This window comes from Rhipicephalus microplus, chromosome 2 (genome assembly GCF_043290135.1).
Source record: "Rhipicephalus microplus isolate Deutch F79 chromosome 2, USDA_Rmic, whole genome shotgun sequence".
Classification (NCBI taxonomy): Eukaryota; Metazoa; Arthropoda; class Arachnida; order Ixodida; family Ixodidae; genus Rhipicephalus; species Rhipicephalus microplus.
Window position 1 is genome coordinate 274,706,157 of NC_134701.1, and position 15,863 is coordinate 274,722,019.

Below are 15,863 nucleotides of genomic sequence, written 5' to 3' on the forward strand. Positions count from 1 at the left end.
TCGCAACTGGCTCGTCGAGCACATATGACTGTCTTTGTCATGTATATCTTAATCAGTATACTCATGTGAATAATTACAAGTGTTATTTCCATGAAACACCCCACATGGTCACTATGGGCTGACGCATTAGTGTTCATGAGTATGGGCATTTTCACGGGCATCAATCCCACAGGATATCCCATCCACGAAATCTTAAGCCAGTACCCTCTAAGCTTTTCAGGGTCAGCATGAGCAATTGCACCTCCCAGCTGACTGTCAGCTTTAAATGTCATGTTCAAATCGGCTACACGAGAAAAGGTGTAGTGCACAGATGCTGCCTCTAATGCTGCCCATCTCAATTGGCCGGTTGCGGAGCGATGTCAACACCGTGCTGAAACTCTGGCAGCAAGCTCAGGGAAATAGGGATAAGCACGGCAGAGGGTGCAGGCGATTTCGGTGTGTTTCAACACTGCGGGTGCGGAATGCATTCTAGAGTCGGTGCGGGGAACTGCGGCGCCATGCCGTCAGATTGGCGCACTGGAACAAGACGCTCGCTGTTCAACGTTGCTTTTCCGCGACGGCAGAAGCAATCATACAAAAGCGTCAGCGAGGTCTGGAGTACTGTTCTGTGCCATGAGAGTGCAGACAGTACCAAGACATGTGAACCACCCGTAGCACTATCGATTGCCAGAAGTCGTACGAGAGAGAAAGAAAACAAGCGTGGGTCGCCACAGTTAAAAGAACAAAGTAAGTTTTAGCTCTGTCTCGCCTTCCATTTTAATTGTCTCAATTCGCTTGAAACCATTTGTTTCTACTACCTGAATCAGTACATAACACGGCATGTCCATGCAACGACTGCAGTAATGATAGCTCGCTGTCTGCATGCATTGTGACAGTCCAGTTACGGTTGTATGTTGAAACAACCTTGTGTTTCAATTGCTTGTGTTTGCGAGACACGTAGCTATCGTTGTGGAATGTTCACACTCGCATAACTCATACCGTGGTTAGCGTTGCGTCGTTGGTTGCTTTCAACTGAACTGCGCACATCCTCTAAGTTTTGCCGCCTGCAATACATGCATCGAGAAGGCAGCATCATCGCGCCGGAACGAACGTCTGCGCATTTTGTCGCGTCCCTTTGCCGGTTTGTTCTATTTTTGTCGCTTCATTAGGGTGGTATTTATTCAAGCCGCTGATTCAATGGGACACTTAATACATTTCGAGATGTGCGTCTTTTTTTCACCCGCGCTGCGTGCGTGCGTGTTACGCGCCATAGAGTGCTTCCAGTGCACACTAATTGCGCGAGCTCGTCGCAAACCAGATATCACATCAAGCCTGAAATTCGGCACCTCTCACGCTCAGCTACGTTTGCACAGCAGGCTTTATACACCAGTACAGTCGATATTCATATTAAATGTAAGTGCAAGCACAACGCCAGGGGAAAAAAAAAAAAAAAAAAATTACCACGAAGGTAGCAGTTCAACTTGCTTCGCTCGGTTAAAGCTAAGCTAGCTGCCTCGCAGCTAGGTCAACGGATGATGCTCCAGTGGTATGGAAGGCATGACCCTATAGCCTTATCAGGCTTTTTACTGCTATGACCGTGTGATCTTTGCATCTTTCCGCATGCCGCGAACGTTTGTTCAGGACAGCATGCGTCTGCTACAGCCAGCATGCACATAGAAACAACAATCACGTTTTTCACTGCCAACAACGTGGAACATCAATTGCGTGCATGGCTTTATTTTGCACTGCATATAGACCATCAAGTATATTTAACGTATGACAAAAGGAAGCTTACTTCGACTTATTGTACACGGTAACGTTGCAGACTTCAGAAATGCAAATAAACTTTTCTGACTTCTTTATTACGTTCGCTTTTCAAAGAGCCTGTCCAGCTGGGAGATATTTTTCGAGGGGTGCGCGAGAGCTCTACATATGCACAGAAGGGAGCTGCAGCGTGGCGGAAAGATCGGAAAAGGCGTGACGTACATCGTCAATCTCCGTCTTTTTGCTAGAAAAAGCTCTGCCTGTCCAGAGTCACAGCGCCACCAAGTGCTGCTTTGGGACCCTATGGCAAAACACCCAACCTGCTGTGGTGGTTTAGTAGCCATGGCACTTAAATACTGACAGGCACGCTACTGGATAGAATCCCTGCCACAGTGGCCACATTTTCATGGAAGTGAAACATTAGTGGCTTGCATACTTCGATTTAGGTGAATCCACATGGTCAAAATTCCTGGAGTCCTTCAATACAGCGTTCACCATAATCATATTGTTGTTTTGGGGCCTAAAAACCTTCAACGGTCATGACACCTCCCCAGCCGCTTATTTTTTCTTTAGTCAAAAACTTGGGTTTTACCAAGAAATAAACTTACCTTGAGCTTAACCTCGTCAACAGTGTTGTCATCAATGATGGGTTTCATATCAAGGCCGTTCTCAAATGCACAGGTGACGTGGTAAGCCCGCTTGCAAGCCTTCACCTGCAAGAACAGTTAGGAGGAAATCTTGGCACACCAAATAATGTAACAGCCGTGAAGGGTGCAGTCAATGAAGCTGTTACTCATTGCTTGTGTAATCGCAGATGCAAGACAATGCTGGAGAAGGCCGCTGAAATCTGGTAAAGCCAAAGCAGCAATTGTGTAGTGATGGTTACTCTGAGCATGTACGCTACACCACTATAATGCAGTTCCATCCAATGATTATGAAACTGTTCTTGGAATTACTATCTTAAGGAGAGATGCGGGTCGAAAAATCGAGTTTTTTGCGAAAATTTCCACTTATGAGATGATTGTTCTAAAATCTCTTTTGATCATTCAACTATCATTTCCCCAAATGTCACAGCTGAATTTGGACGAGAAAGTGGTAAAAAATCGATCTGCGTTAGTGAAGGTAGCCCCTGAAGTCGCGAATTCACGCATGCGACGGCTATTTTTGAAAATCCACCACTCGGCAACACGATGACGTCCGCCATTGCGGTTTCTTTGGTGACGTAGATCAAGCCTCCTTCCAGTGAACAGGCATCCCCCAGTTTCGCATTTTGGCAAGGAATTTCACAAAACAGTCGTTTTCAAGTTGGTTTTCAGTTAAGCTGCAGCCGATTCGGGCATCTCGACTGGTCACATGGTACGCTGCCGAGGCCGCCATTGGCTACATCTGATCGACCCCGCTCGCTGAGCGCTTGCGACAATCGGCACTTGCTAAGCGTTTCGACGTTTTTCTGAATCTGCCATGGATCACTTGAAGAAGCGAGACTTTCGAGCACGGAAGTTTGCAAGCAAGAACAAGTACCGAGGGTGTCAACGTAAACCGAAGCGCAAAGCAGCGGTAGAAGAATGCGAGCCGCCAGCCACTAGGCCTAATCAAGGCAGCGGAGATAGCCGTCACATGTGTGAATTCGCAACTTCGGGAGATTCGGCGGATTGTGGGGACTTCGACGAAATTGATGCTGCGATCAAGTTCATAAGCGCATTGGAAAAAAAATTGAACACCTCGAGAGCGAGAGAAGAAAGAGTGTTGGTGGTTCTGTGAGCGGAGTACTTTGTGACATCGGCGTACTGACATCAATGGTAAGCCGTGCTGTTTTTCCAACATGCCATACCGCTGGACTCGTCGTCCGCGACACCGCAAGTAAATGCAAGGGCCTCTCTTCGTTCCTTAATCTGTGCTGCAATAACAGTGAGTGTCCTGAGTCTGTGGATTCTGCTGCGCATAGTTTGCGGCGTGTTGTGCCGGAAGGACAGCCCACCGATGCCGGTGATGACTGGAACTACCGAAGCGGCAGCTCGCGCTACTGCTTCGCCGTCAATGTGAAGGTGGTTGTGGCTGCGCGTGCAATAGGCATCGGGCATGAACAGCTGTCAAGTTTTTGCGCTATTCTTGGACTACCAACACCCATGCATGACAAGACTTTTATTGCAATCGGCAAAAAAGTTCATGCTGCAGCTACCAAAGCTGTGCAAGAAAACCTGGCGAAGGTGAGAATGATAACTAAAGAGAAAGTAAATGGGGCTGATGTTGCTGTCATGTATGAAGGCACATGGCAAAAGAGAGGGCGCAAGAGCCACAATGGCATAGGCACTGCTGTGTCTGTGGACACTGGTTTGTGCCTAGAGTGTGAGGTACTGTCGAATTACTGCTTCGCCTGTAGTCGGCACCATGACTTGGGTGCCGAGGAAGAAATATGGCAAGCATTCCACACTCTTGGCTGCGAAAAAAAAAAAAAAAAAAGAGTGCTCTCTCATGCCTAGGAGACTGAGGCAGCTTTGCGCATATGAGGCAGGACACCCTCATACACAACACCATTGCGCTTCACCAAGTTCCTCAGTGATGGGGACAGCAAAGCTTACATCGCTGTCGCTGAGGCCAATGTATATGGTGAAGTTTTCGTGGACAAGGAGGAGTGCACAAACCATGTGGCCAAGCGTCTAGGCACTGCTCTTCAGAAACTGCCAACACGACTTCCGCGAGGAGAAAAGCTGACAGATGGCACAATTCAGAAACTGCAGAACTATTGCAGTATTACAATCAGAAATAACAGAGGTGATATTCTGAAAATGCATCGTGCTATCTGGGCCTCGTACTTCCGCTCATCATCGAGCAACAGTGCAGGCAGCCACCGATACCCCATCAGAGGCACCTAGGAGAAAATAAATGATGATGATGATGATACTGTCCAGAAGGGGTGACTTTCTGGTGCAAGCATAGGCGAGCCGAAGCCCTTAAGGGAGGCCCAACCCGACCACACGCTAATCTTGATCAAGGATTGGCTTTGCTTCCCATTTACAAGCGCCTCAATGATAAAAAGTTGCTGGTACACTGTATTTTTTAAGGAAAGATCCAAAATGCTGCAGAATCTTTGAACAGCAAACTCTGGTTGTTGTGTCCGGCACGTTCCACATTGATGATGCGTCCAGCGCTTGCTCACGTGTAGTGTCGACGACTCCGCCCGCGTACATTGTTCATGAGTCTGCGGGCCGAGTTTACAGATCTGCGCATGGTGTTGATGCTGTTGACCCGTCCACGAGCAGTGGTGACTGCACTTCTGTGAACAACAACAGGGCACCAGCAACCGTAGATGTTCGCACCTCGAGTATTCAGCAGTGAATTTCGGCTCCAACTCCAACTAAAGAGATTGTGCGATGAATAAAAACGCGAGCGTACGCTTTCAATGCATTGTCTGCTACCCCGGCCACAAAAAGGAAACTTGAACTTCTAAATGATGGTGAAAGTGACGACGGTATTGTTTCTGAGGCCTCATTTTTTTATAGCCCACCATGTGATGATTAATAAGCTGCTGTCCAGATTTTGCTGCCACCAGTGTGGAAGGGCCCCAGTTCATTTTGAAACTGGACACTTTCTAGGGCTCGCAAATAAAATGGAAATGCTATGTGACCAGTGTGAAATAATAAGCAAAGAGTTGTCATATCCAAGATGTGCTGGTCCTCAGCATGTAAAACCATTTGAGGTGAATGTTCGAGCAGCGAGAGCTGTGCAGTCAGTGGGCAAAAATCAAATTGCACTGAATGATATCTTTTCCCACATGGACATTTCCCATAGGGGACTACATCACAAGTTGTACCCTGCCACTGCATCTGCTGCAACAGCAGAGAAGGTGCGTCAAATACATGGGGACCTTGGACGTGCCCCAGGGAACATTGATGTCATTTGCGATGGTGCACAGTGGACCTTGCTGAATATGTTAAAGCAAATAAGCTACCCAAATTGTGTCTAATTAACCAATTAATTAAGTGATAATTATAAAGATCTATTAAATGTCATGACTATAAAACCATAAAACATAACCGATTTCATAAACGATATCAGCATAACAAATCACATTGGTGTGCCAAATTTCATCAGTTTATTTCAATAAATAACAGATGTAGTTTAATTGCCATGTTTAATTATTGTACAGAAGAGACTGCAATGAGATCAGGATAGCTAAAGAGCCATTTTTCTTCAATGAAAATAAAACCAGCCCTCTTCTTAGCTGTTTCTTTACTTTGGAAGAACTGTTTTCTTTCAGCTTCATTATCGCAGTTTCGTTGTTCAACAGCTATATCAGAACAAAAAAAAAAAATGTTTTATTACCGTACTTACACGATTGTAAGACGACCCTTTTTTTCAAATTTGACAATCCAATGTTGGGGGGTCGTCTTAGAGTCAAAATCGAACCATGTATTGTCATCTCGAATAGTTTCCCGCTCAACCCAAAGCGCATAGTTTTCCGCGTGCTTATACAAAAGCTTTTCTTTTTTTAGCATCTACTGCGCGCATTACGAGTGCCTTTATGACGAGCGCACGGCTCTTGAGGGAGCACCGGTAATCGATGGAAGAGCCGCCGTAGGGGGGTACTGGTAGTTGACGGAAGAGCTCCTTTTTGTGATACAATTTTCTAAGCGGGCGCGTCGCCGCGTGCTCCTGTCGCTTGTGTCCACGACGGGCTCTCTCGAGTCACTTCTGTCTGACATGAGTGCCGTAGGCTCGAAGAACACTCGGCGCTCGTTTGCGGCAGCGTTTAAGCGGGCTGCTATTCTTCATGCGAAGGAAACCAACAACTGTGCAGCAGGACGGAAGTTCGGAATCGGTCCTCTCCGCATGGGCGGCCGTCCCACGCGATGCCGTGGTGCGGTCGTTCGCGAAGTGTGGACTCACACTTGACGACGACGTGCTGTGGGACTGCAGCAGCAATGACGGCAGCAGCACCAGCGAGGACGACTCCAGCGACGATGAATAATCCTCCGCAACCACGTGAATAAATTTCCCTTGTGTAAAATGCGCGCATTCTTTTTTTTTTTTGAGATGCGATTTTGGGGGGGTCGTCTTACATTCGAGTCGTCTTACAATCGTGTAAATACGGTACTTATTTCTTGGAAAGTCACCGAACTGATGGTCCATTGTCTGGACTTTCAAGCACAAGCTGTCAACCATCAAAGCACAAAACTCTAATTCAATCTAAGCCACACCAAAATGGCAAGTATTCATTGGGGCATATTAGTGCTAGTTCGTGCAGTGTGTGTTGTGTCCGTTCTGTAGTTACGCGATGGGTTAATACGGAAGCTACACACGGCTGCTTTCAAGCTTAAAGTGGTTGATGATGCACAAAACATCAACAAGGCCGCCGGCAGGCACTTTGAAGTCAACGAGTTTTGTGTTCGCTACTGCTGACAGAAGCACGAGCACCTAATAGCCACCAGCAAGCCGTGTCGGGTCTTAAGTGGGCCTAACACTGGAAAGTACCCACAGGTTGAGGCGGCGCATCTTGATTACGTCAAGGGTCATCACACAAAGACTCTTGAGACAGTGGCTTTAGTGTCGGCAAATGAATTTCGCTTTGAGCTGAACCTCTGGTTACACTGTTGAGGTAAGTCTTAATTGCACCTTTGTGAATATGTGTGAGCAAAAAAACTTTTACAAACTGAATCTGAGTAATTAATTTGTGGATGACATCAAGAGGCTATTGAGAGTTGTAACTAATAAATTGTAACAAATAGCTCTAAACCAATTTCAGTTATATCAGCATAATGAATTCGATCATAATGCAAAATCGCACCTATTTACTTCCCCACACAACAACACTTTCTATGCATACAGCAAACCTTCAGCAGTAGGTGTTTGGAAAGAACAAGAAGAAAGATATTGCCGCACTTACGGAACACTGAATGCAGGCGCCAATCCGCTCTCGACAAAGGCAACAGGTCAAGGCCCAACGACTAGGCTGGATGCAAAGCACAGCATGGCAATTAGACACAGTAACACTGCTCAGTGAATAGTACTAAAAAGGAAAATATCACCTAAAGCTCACCGGGATCTGAGATATTTTCATGATGGGCTCCATCTTTTCAACACAGCCAATGCTAACTTCTGGGATCCACAGCGCACAGCTCACATGAGCCCATTTCTGGCCGCTCCTGAAGGAATTAGATACACAAAGCGGTAACAATCTCGCAATCTGAAGCAAAAAATTGAAGCATAATTGAATGGTACTGTTATTGTTGTCAATGCAAATAACATAACAGTGACTCAACGATACTCCTCTGGTGTTGCATGCTGGACATTCTTGAACAAGTTCTATACTGCCTTGTGTAGCGCATGCCTGTGGCGCAGTGATTAGTGGGTTGATCTTCAGAAACAGAGACTCAGAATATAAATCCTGTAGTCTGAACATTGTGAACATGTTTATCGTATTTACCTGCGTAATTCTCACACTAGCATAATTCTTGTACCCCCGAAAATTGCAGCAGTTATGTTGTCTGCTACTTCTAGGCACTGATGATGATAGTGCATCACAGCCTAGTGTCCACTTTTAAACATCATGTATACTATCAACACCCGCAGCCCTAATTTAATCCAAGCCAAGCCATGCCAAGCTACAAGTCGTAAGTATGCATGGAGGAGCGTAGAAGAGTGTTAGCAGTGCGGTAGCACTAGTCCGTGTAGTGTACATTGTTGCGTCCGTTTTGTGGTTATGCTATGGGTCAATACGAAAGCTACATGGCTGCTTTCAAGTTGAAAAAGATTGATCATGCAGCACAAGCAGCTGAAAGCCACCAACAAGACGCGTCAGGCCTTCTGTGGGCCCAAGAATGGAAAATATTCGCAGGTTGAAGTGGCACTTCTTGACGGAAAACAAGACGTGCTTCGCTGTAACATAGAGGTGATGCGCAGACAACATGTTGCATGCTTCTGGCAACATCAGCATGTCATGATTTACCCATTCTTTCTGGGAATATAAGGAAATTAATGAAGGACAGTTTGGCAAAGTTAACGATGTATGCAAATTTTCGATTGCTAGTTGCTCCAACAATTTGCGCACTTGCATTACTGGCAGAGCTCTTGCCTGAGATTTCCACTTACACAACAAAGTTCGAAAGCTTCAGTGATTGTGTTTTTCAGCTGAAACACACGGCAAATTTCGTCTCACTGGCCATTATTAAATCTTTTATTTTAAGAGAAAAAATTGGCGAATCATCTCAATGACATACTGACGCAGCGAGGAGCAGGCGACATGCTGCCCGCGTGAAACTGCTGTGTTCACGGAGAAAGGAATGAGAAGTGAGGGCATGCCCAGCCGGCGCGCTACATGAAAAGTGTGGCGGAAATGATGCCATGGCGGCCATATTCACTGGACACAATAGCGGCGTTTCCATGGTTACGTGCTGTGCAGCGTAGCTGGTCTAGCAGTGAGCGGCGGCGGCTGGTGGCGGCATGTGCACCTTTGTAGGTCCCGTATCGAGCCGCAGCGGACAATATCCGTGCTCTGTGTCGCGTTGTTAATTACGCAGTGTTCTACCGATAGTTATTGTAAGCTTAGCAACATTTACAAAGCCATTTGTAAGCGACTGGGCCTCAACAGTATGTAGAACGAGCACATATCCATGTGCTGTGTGGGGGATGAAGTATTTGAAGTGTTCAGTGAAGTTGCATTTGGGCACCAAGACAAAACGGAACCATGACGAATGCCTTGCAGGTCAGTGACGGCTGTGCAGTGTTCCTGCTTGTGACAATGGACGAAACTTTTGTGCCCAGAAAGACACAACGAGGACGATATGCGTAATTTCGCGTTCAATATGTGTACAGTAACAACTTTCATGTGCATAATAAAATACATTTTCTGTCTCGCTTACTATGCTCGCCCCCAGCATTCTTCTCTCATCGTTAGAGCAACTGCATTCAATTGTCACTTGCACCATGCTCAAATTAAGTCACAGCGGTTGCACAATGCTTACGCCGGTGAGTTTTACGTGGAACATAGATACGGTGGCCGGGGGCCGCATCGGCCGCGTCAAGGCGGCGCTGACCATTTGAAGGCGGTGCACTGCCGATCGTGTTATCTGTGCAGTGCGTGAATTAATGCAATGAAAACACTGAAACCACATTCGTCGTCGTCAGTGAATCTAGCGCGTGTTCTCTTGTGTTTGCTTCGTTGTCAGCGAGCCGTTGCTCGCTGTTAGAACTCGGTCGAAAAGACTTCGCCATCGATGTCGGGCTGGACCAGCGTCTCAAGAAATAACTTTTTTTGCCCAGTCAATATGGCCAACTTCCGGCTTTACCACGGCTTCATGAGTGACGTCAGGGCCTCTCCTCAGTTTTTCTTCCTCCATGGCCGTGTTGCAGTGATGATGTCTTGAAAACAGACGCGCATTTCAATGGATCACAACTCCCCCTCTTTCTTCCTTGGTGACAGCACCTGTGTTTGCGGCAAAATTAGGATTGCTGGAAAACATAACCCTTGAAGCTGTAAACTAGTCAGCGCAGCAAACGACCAGCCCTGAATACTTCAGATAATTCCAACTTCTTTGCATCCCACTGTTTGTATGTTCTGTTAATTCAAAAACTCGCTTAATTCGAAGATTTCTCATGGCTCCAGTGACTTGGAAATAATGAGGTTTTATTGTATTTGCTTAGGGCTTTAGAATCTGCAAATAACGCTTGCTATGTGTTGCAATCTGTGGTTTTATTAAGGTAAGTCTTCATTTGTACTTCTAAAAGCTTGTAGTTGGTTGTTGGCATGAGAACACGAATTTGCGGCTGCTTTATTGGGTTCAGTTTATTTTTTTGTACTCTGTGCAGTTTCGTGGAAAATTTTACCATTGTATCTTTTACACACTTCAACTTTTCATCAGTTCTTTGCAAAAATAAAGTGAGGATTATGCTAGTAAATACAGTTTTTACAGCAGACTCTCGGTACTGTAATTGCACAATTTGCGCAATTTAAGCACACCCCCCGATTGTAACATTCACAGAAATCTGAATGCTATATTTATTGTGCAAGCATGGCAAATGGCACTGCTGCTTACAAGTCACTGGAACTAGTGATTCTGACAAATTTCACACTTTTGCTTATATCCCGGTAAACGAAACTCCTGAATATTTTTTTGGCACCTTCAAATGTTCTGTTCATTCAATGAGAGTTCACTTTACATTTGTCACGTGTAGATATGCATATGCTGACAACACTCCCTCACGAACATGCAGGTGCTCATGTGTGGCTGGGAGTAGTGTCATACCATCACCTGGATTGTCTGTGCTGGCCAAAAAAGAACGCCTTTCGCACTCAAAAGCGCTCATGGCCAACGAAACACTGGAGCGCAGAACATGTGCAAGCACACAGACTTGTTAAACATGCAGACCCCAAGTACACTGACCGTGTGCTCTTCATGGCACCACCTCGGGTGGGGCACAGCATGCAGGGAGGTCTTATGCCCAGGGCACAGGTCCGGCACACCCACGACCCTTCCGGGATCCGCTGGATGCCGTAGCAGGCCTGATGCACACACAGGTCACACTGGTCGCAGAAAACCATTTCGTTGCCTTCCTCCGAGTCCGGCTGAAAAAGTGCGCAGCGTGTGAATAGCTCAGCACACTGGACTCACCTTGAAAAACTGGCAAGGTAGTGTTCATTCGATACACTTCGTACTAGGCTTGTGCAAACATTCGAATGTTCGAACAAATAATGGAGTATTAGAATTCGCTTCTAATCGAATTTAAATTTGAAACTTTCAAATTATTTAAAACGAATGAATAAATGCATATTAATGAAAAGGCAGTTTCACTGCGGTAGAGCGGTGCTAAGCCGTGAAAGCACCTACTTAGGTGTATATTAGATCGCATGTAACCCCCCTGTAGTGGTTTCATGGCTTTGAAATGGTGCTAAGCCTTGAAAACATATATCCAAGGGAAATATGCATTGATGTGAGCTTCCTATTAAAGAAAAGCTAAATGAGGAGATGACCCTCACATCAATTTATTGGCTTGTTATGTCAACTTACATGCTATAAGTATAGAAAAATTTAAAAAGTATTCTAGAGTACAAGCTATCACTAGCATTTTACTGAAAATCAAATCTTGCTGCTATTCAAAGTTGTTTCCAGTTTCTTAGATGCAAAGAAATGGCATCTGCCCAGCCAGGCCTTGTTTCAAATTCTTGAAAATATTAGGTAGGTTAGTGGGTCATGACAATTACGCCCATTTTTTCTTTATGATATGCGATATTGTCACAGGGTCGTGACGTGGCCAAAGACAGGATACCTTGTGTTGGGATTTAACAGTTTATTTGGGCGAACCTGTGCCCGACAAACGGAAAGTCCGATTACAGTAGCAGTCTTGCACAGATAGCAGTGAACGGAGCGTCGGCCGCCGATCAACTACTGACAAACGGCGAAGCGTGTCGGCATTTATACTTTTGCCGTCGAATGTTCTAGCGTTGTCGTTGGCTTTGGCGTAGGTTCCAGAATAATCTGTAGAGTTCGCAGAGTGGGCGTGATCTTATTGAAATGATCTACTACAGTCCGGAAGCTTCTCGAAAACTGTAGGCGCGGTTTGCGCTGAGAATTGTGTAGTGTTTTGGGACGATAACAAAACCTGGGAAATGGAACAAGTGGCAATATATACACTATTCAAATAGAATTCAAAATTGTTTGACCAAAACAACTATTTGTTTCGAACTTGACATTCAATACTTGCACAAGCCTACTTTGTACACATTTGAGCACAGAACATGCTCTCGCTGCTAGGTGTCCAAACTAAGTGGCTAAGAAGAAGCAAGATCCACTGAGGTTTGTTGGAACTGAACCACCAGTTCAATAAATGTGTCCTTGTTTTAACTGCACATTGAAGTGTACTATTGCATATCATCACTTCGACGAAAGCACTGCCACGTTCAAGATTCCATTCGATGTGCCACTCTTTGTGAGCTATGTGCAAACCGGAATTTCACAGTAGAATTTCCAGCCAGAGATTTGATTCTATATCTCAAAACAGATCGTGAGTGTCTAGGACAAACACATACTCAATTGCGAATTAGGATTAGAAATTACCATAATAATACATAAATCATTGCAATATGACATGATTATTATAGCAAAATAATATTCAGTGCAGTGGAATAATGTGTGAATTAGCGATATCTGCAGTCAGATCTTCATAGGTGGTGCCTAAAAGGGTTCAATGCACACTAAGAGAAACAACTGAATTGCTTTGGGCTTATGAGTGTTCTTTCAGAACTACATTTTTATTCATTACAAATTGCAGTTGAACTTTATAAGAGACACCGATGTAACAGGCAAATGGGTATAACAGACACCAGTGTGCTTGCACTGAAAGAAAGAGTTGATAAGGAAATACACACATGGTAACCTGCTTATAAGAGACATGCCACATAAAAAGACAAGACTGGCAGTCTCTCGTAAAGGGGTTCGACTGTAATAAGCCAATTAATAGGAAGTGGTGAAAGTTGCACTACAAGCGCCAGTATTAAGTTTGTTGTGGCTCGACAAAAATTTCATAAATTTGTGAAGCCTTCAGCTTTTTTTTTTTTTTGTGGCACAACTTAGTTCGCCTTTACGATATCAAGAAGACCTCAGAATAAGCCACCCAAACCAGTTACGTCATTGCAATAAAGCACAGGAAATCAAAAGCACCCCCAAACCACTACATTTCAGTTTCCGAACCTCTTCTGGCCCACCAAGGTAAATGGCTAACATTGTGAAAGCAACCTTAAGCGTTCAAGCGTTCACATTTTCTAGAACAAGCATTGGACTCAAAAGGCAACAAACACTCTCCAACAAAGCTGCTTACCGAACGGCAGACATCACAGACCACATCTTCGTCATACTCAATGCCCAACCCTTGCTCTGTTCGGATCTCTCTCTGAAGCTTGTCATAGCACTGTAATAAATATTGCAAAAGAGAGAAAGGGATGAGAGCATGAGGTTGTAATCGCAAAAGCATGCAAGCCAAAACCAATTTTAAACACTAAAGAAACAAAAATAAGGAAAAAAACACTGAGAAGATAAAACCCCATGAAAGCATCAGAACAGAGACAAGGGTCAGAAATAAAGCAGAGCACAATCTCAGGAGTTAGACGACAGCTCAGCGTGTGGAAGATGTACAAAACAAGGTAGACAGAACAAAAGTTTCTGGCTTTGGAATTGCAGCAGGCAAAAAGCCCCCATTAGGGCAATGCCTTTAAGATCCATTTCTGTCTCTCCAAGGCAGTTTGTGCTTCACTTTATTAAGACATTCCCTATTACTGGCTTTAAGGGGGGCGTGGCAATTAAAACTATCTATTATTTATTGGAATAAATAGATAAAATTTGGCACACCAACGTGATTCTTTATGCTAATATTGTCACGATGATTCAGAAGTACTGGGGGTGTATTAAACCACCGAGTAGCTAGCTCCATAATGATGCGTCAGTCGCGGCTAGCTCTCGAGCAAAGAAGAGGCACGTGATCTTTTTTTCCTCCAGATTGAGAGCCGCTCTTGCTGTCGGCCCATATGTGCGGGTGGCATTATTCCCCTTTTCAAAAAGAAAAAAAAGTACCGAAAAAGAAAGAAAAGTACATAGCACCACCGCGATGCTACAACATAGGCACATGAAAAAAAAAAAATCGAAAATTCGGATAACGTGAAAGCAGAAATTGAAGAGCGTGCCAATATAGGAAAAGTCAATGAACGAAGAAGCAAGTTCACAGAAATAAATAAGAAGCACAAAGAGCGGGGTACGGTAAAGAAAAGGTTACGAAGAATGCGCAATAAATGGTTTCATGCGCAACACATGAGAGACGTCCGGCCTCAGCCGTGTCCTGCCGCGTGCCTGCACAGTCATGGCAGTAGCTAGAGAGAAAGGAACACAGTGGTCCAAGACCAGGCCAGAGCACAACTCGATGACAGCCAACACCGATGTGGCTTGTGTGGCTCCTTGTCATTTATGTGCCATCATAAATGACATCAATGTTCGCTGGGACAAATCTAAGATCTCCATATATTTCACGCAACTTTTCTGATGTTGCAGCAGATACAGGCAGGGTGCCTACACTTGCAGTGCAGCCTCTGGGACGACTTGTGATGCAGTCCCATATGGGAAATGTCCATGTGGGAAAAAATATTGTTCAGTGTAGTTTGATTTTTGCCCACTGATTGCATAGCTCTCACTGCATGAACATCCACCTCAAAAGCTGAATGTTCATGCTGAGGACCAGCTTACCTTGGAGATGACCACTTTTCATTTATTATTCCACAGTAGTGACATCCAGTTTCAAAACGAACTCTGGGGCCCTTCCACACTGGTGGCACCAAAATTCGGACAGCAGCTTTTTTATCATCGCTTTGTGTGCTACAAAAAATGATGCCTCGGGAACAACATCATCGTCACTTTCGCCATCATTTAGAAGTTTGGATCTCCTTTTTGTGGCCGGGGTAGTAGACAATTCATTAAAAGTGTCTGCTCGCGTTTCTTCTCATCATGCAATCTCTTCATTACTGAAAGTTGGAGCCGAAATCTGCTGCTGAATAATCGGCATGCGAACATCTATGGTAGCCGATGTCACGTTGCTGTAGCTCATAGAGGCATGACCACCACTGCTCGTGGACGCGCCAACACCATAAGCGGATCCGTAAACTCGGCACGCAGACTCGTCAATGACGCACACGGAGGCATTGACACTACACGTGGGCGAGCACTGGACGCACCATCAATGTAGAACATGCCATCAACACGGCCTGTGGGCGGGTCGTAATCGGCGCATGCCTGTACTGTCACAGTCACACAGGGGTGAGCTGTCCCAATCTCCCCCGTGCGGCAGTTTTTCCTGGTCAGTGTGGCCAGTGGCGTTTGCGTCTGTGTCCACTTCTTGTATTCTGTGGCGCTTGCCATTTCCCGTACGCGTGTACAGTTCGGAACTTCGCTCCTTTGGGGCTTATCGTAGAACACTCATGTCGTTGCAGTGATCAACACAGGAATGAACAAAACGTGCAACAGCCAGGAGCAGCTCCCTCCTGCTGAAATACATGCTAAAGCCATTCAAATGTTCGACAACCAATAGGAGCGCACCATGAGCTTCCACGTGAGTATTGCAACCAGTCACGATGCAACGTTTGCTCT

At 45.3% G+C, this 15,863-nt stretch overlaps 1 protein-coding gene across 1 annotated transcript in view; it reads right to left on the bottom strand.

Moving 5' to 3' along the window:
- The window catches only part of LOC119178825 (uncharacterized), a 47,547-nt gene that overhangs the window by 20,752 nt on the left and 10,932 nt on the right, over positions 1–15,863 (bottom strand). Inside the window, exons 9-13 of the mRNA XM_037430069.2 lie at positions 13,555–13,644; positions 11,124–11,305; positions 7,781–7,886; positions 7,628–7,693; positions 2,352–2,456 (exon numbers count right to left, since the gene is read on the bottom strand). Coding sequence (XP_037285966.2) covers positions 2,352–2,456; positions 7,628–7,693; positions 7,781–7,886; positions 11,124–11,305; positions 13,555–13,644 — 549 coding nt within the window. The remainder of the gene's footprint in view (positions 1–2,351; positions 2,457–7,627; positions 7,694–7,780; positions 7,887–11,123; positions 11,306–13,554; positions 13,645–15,863) is intronic.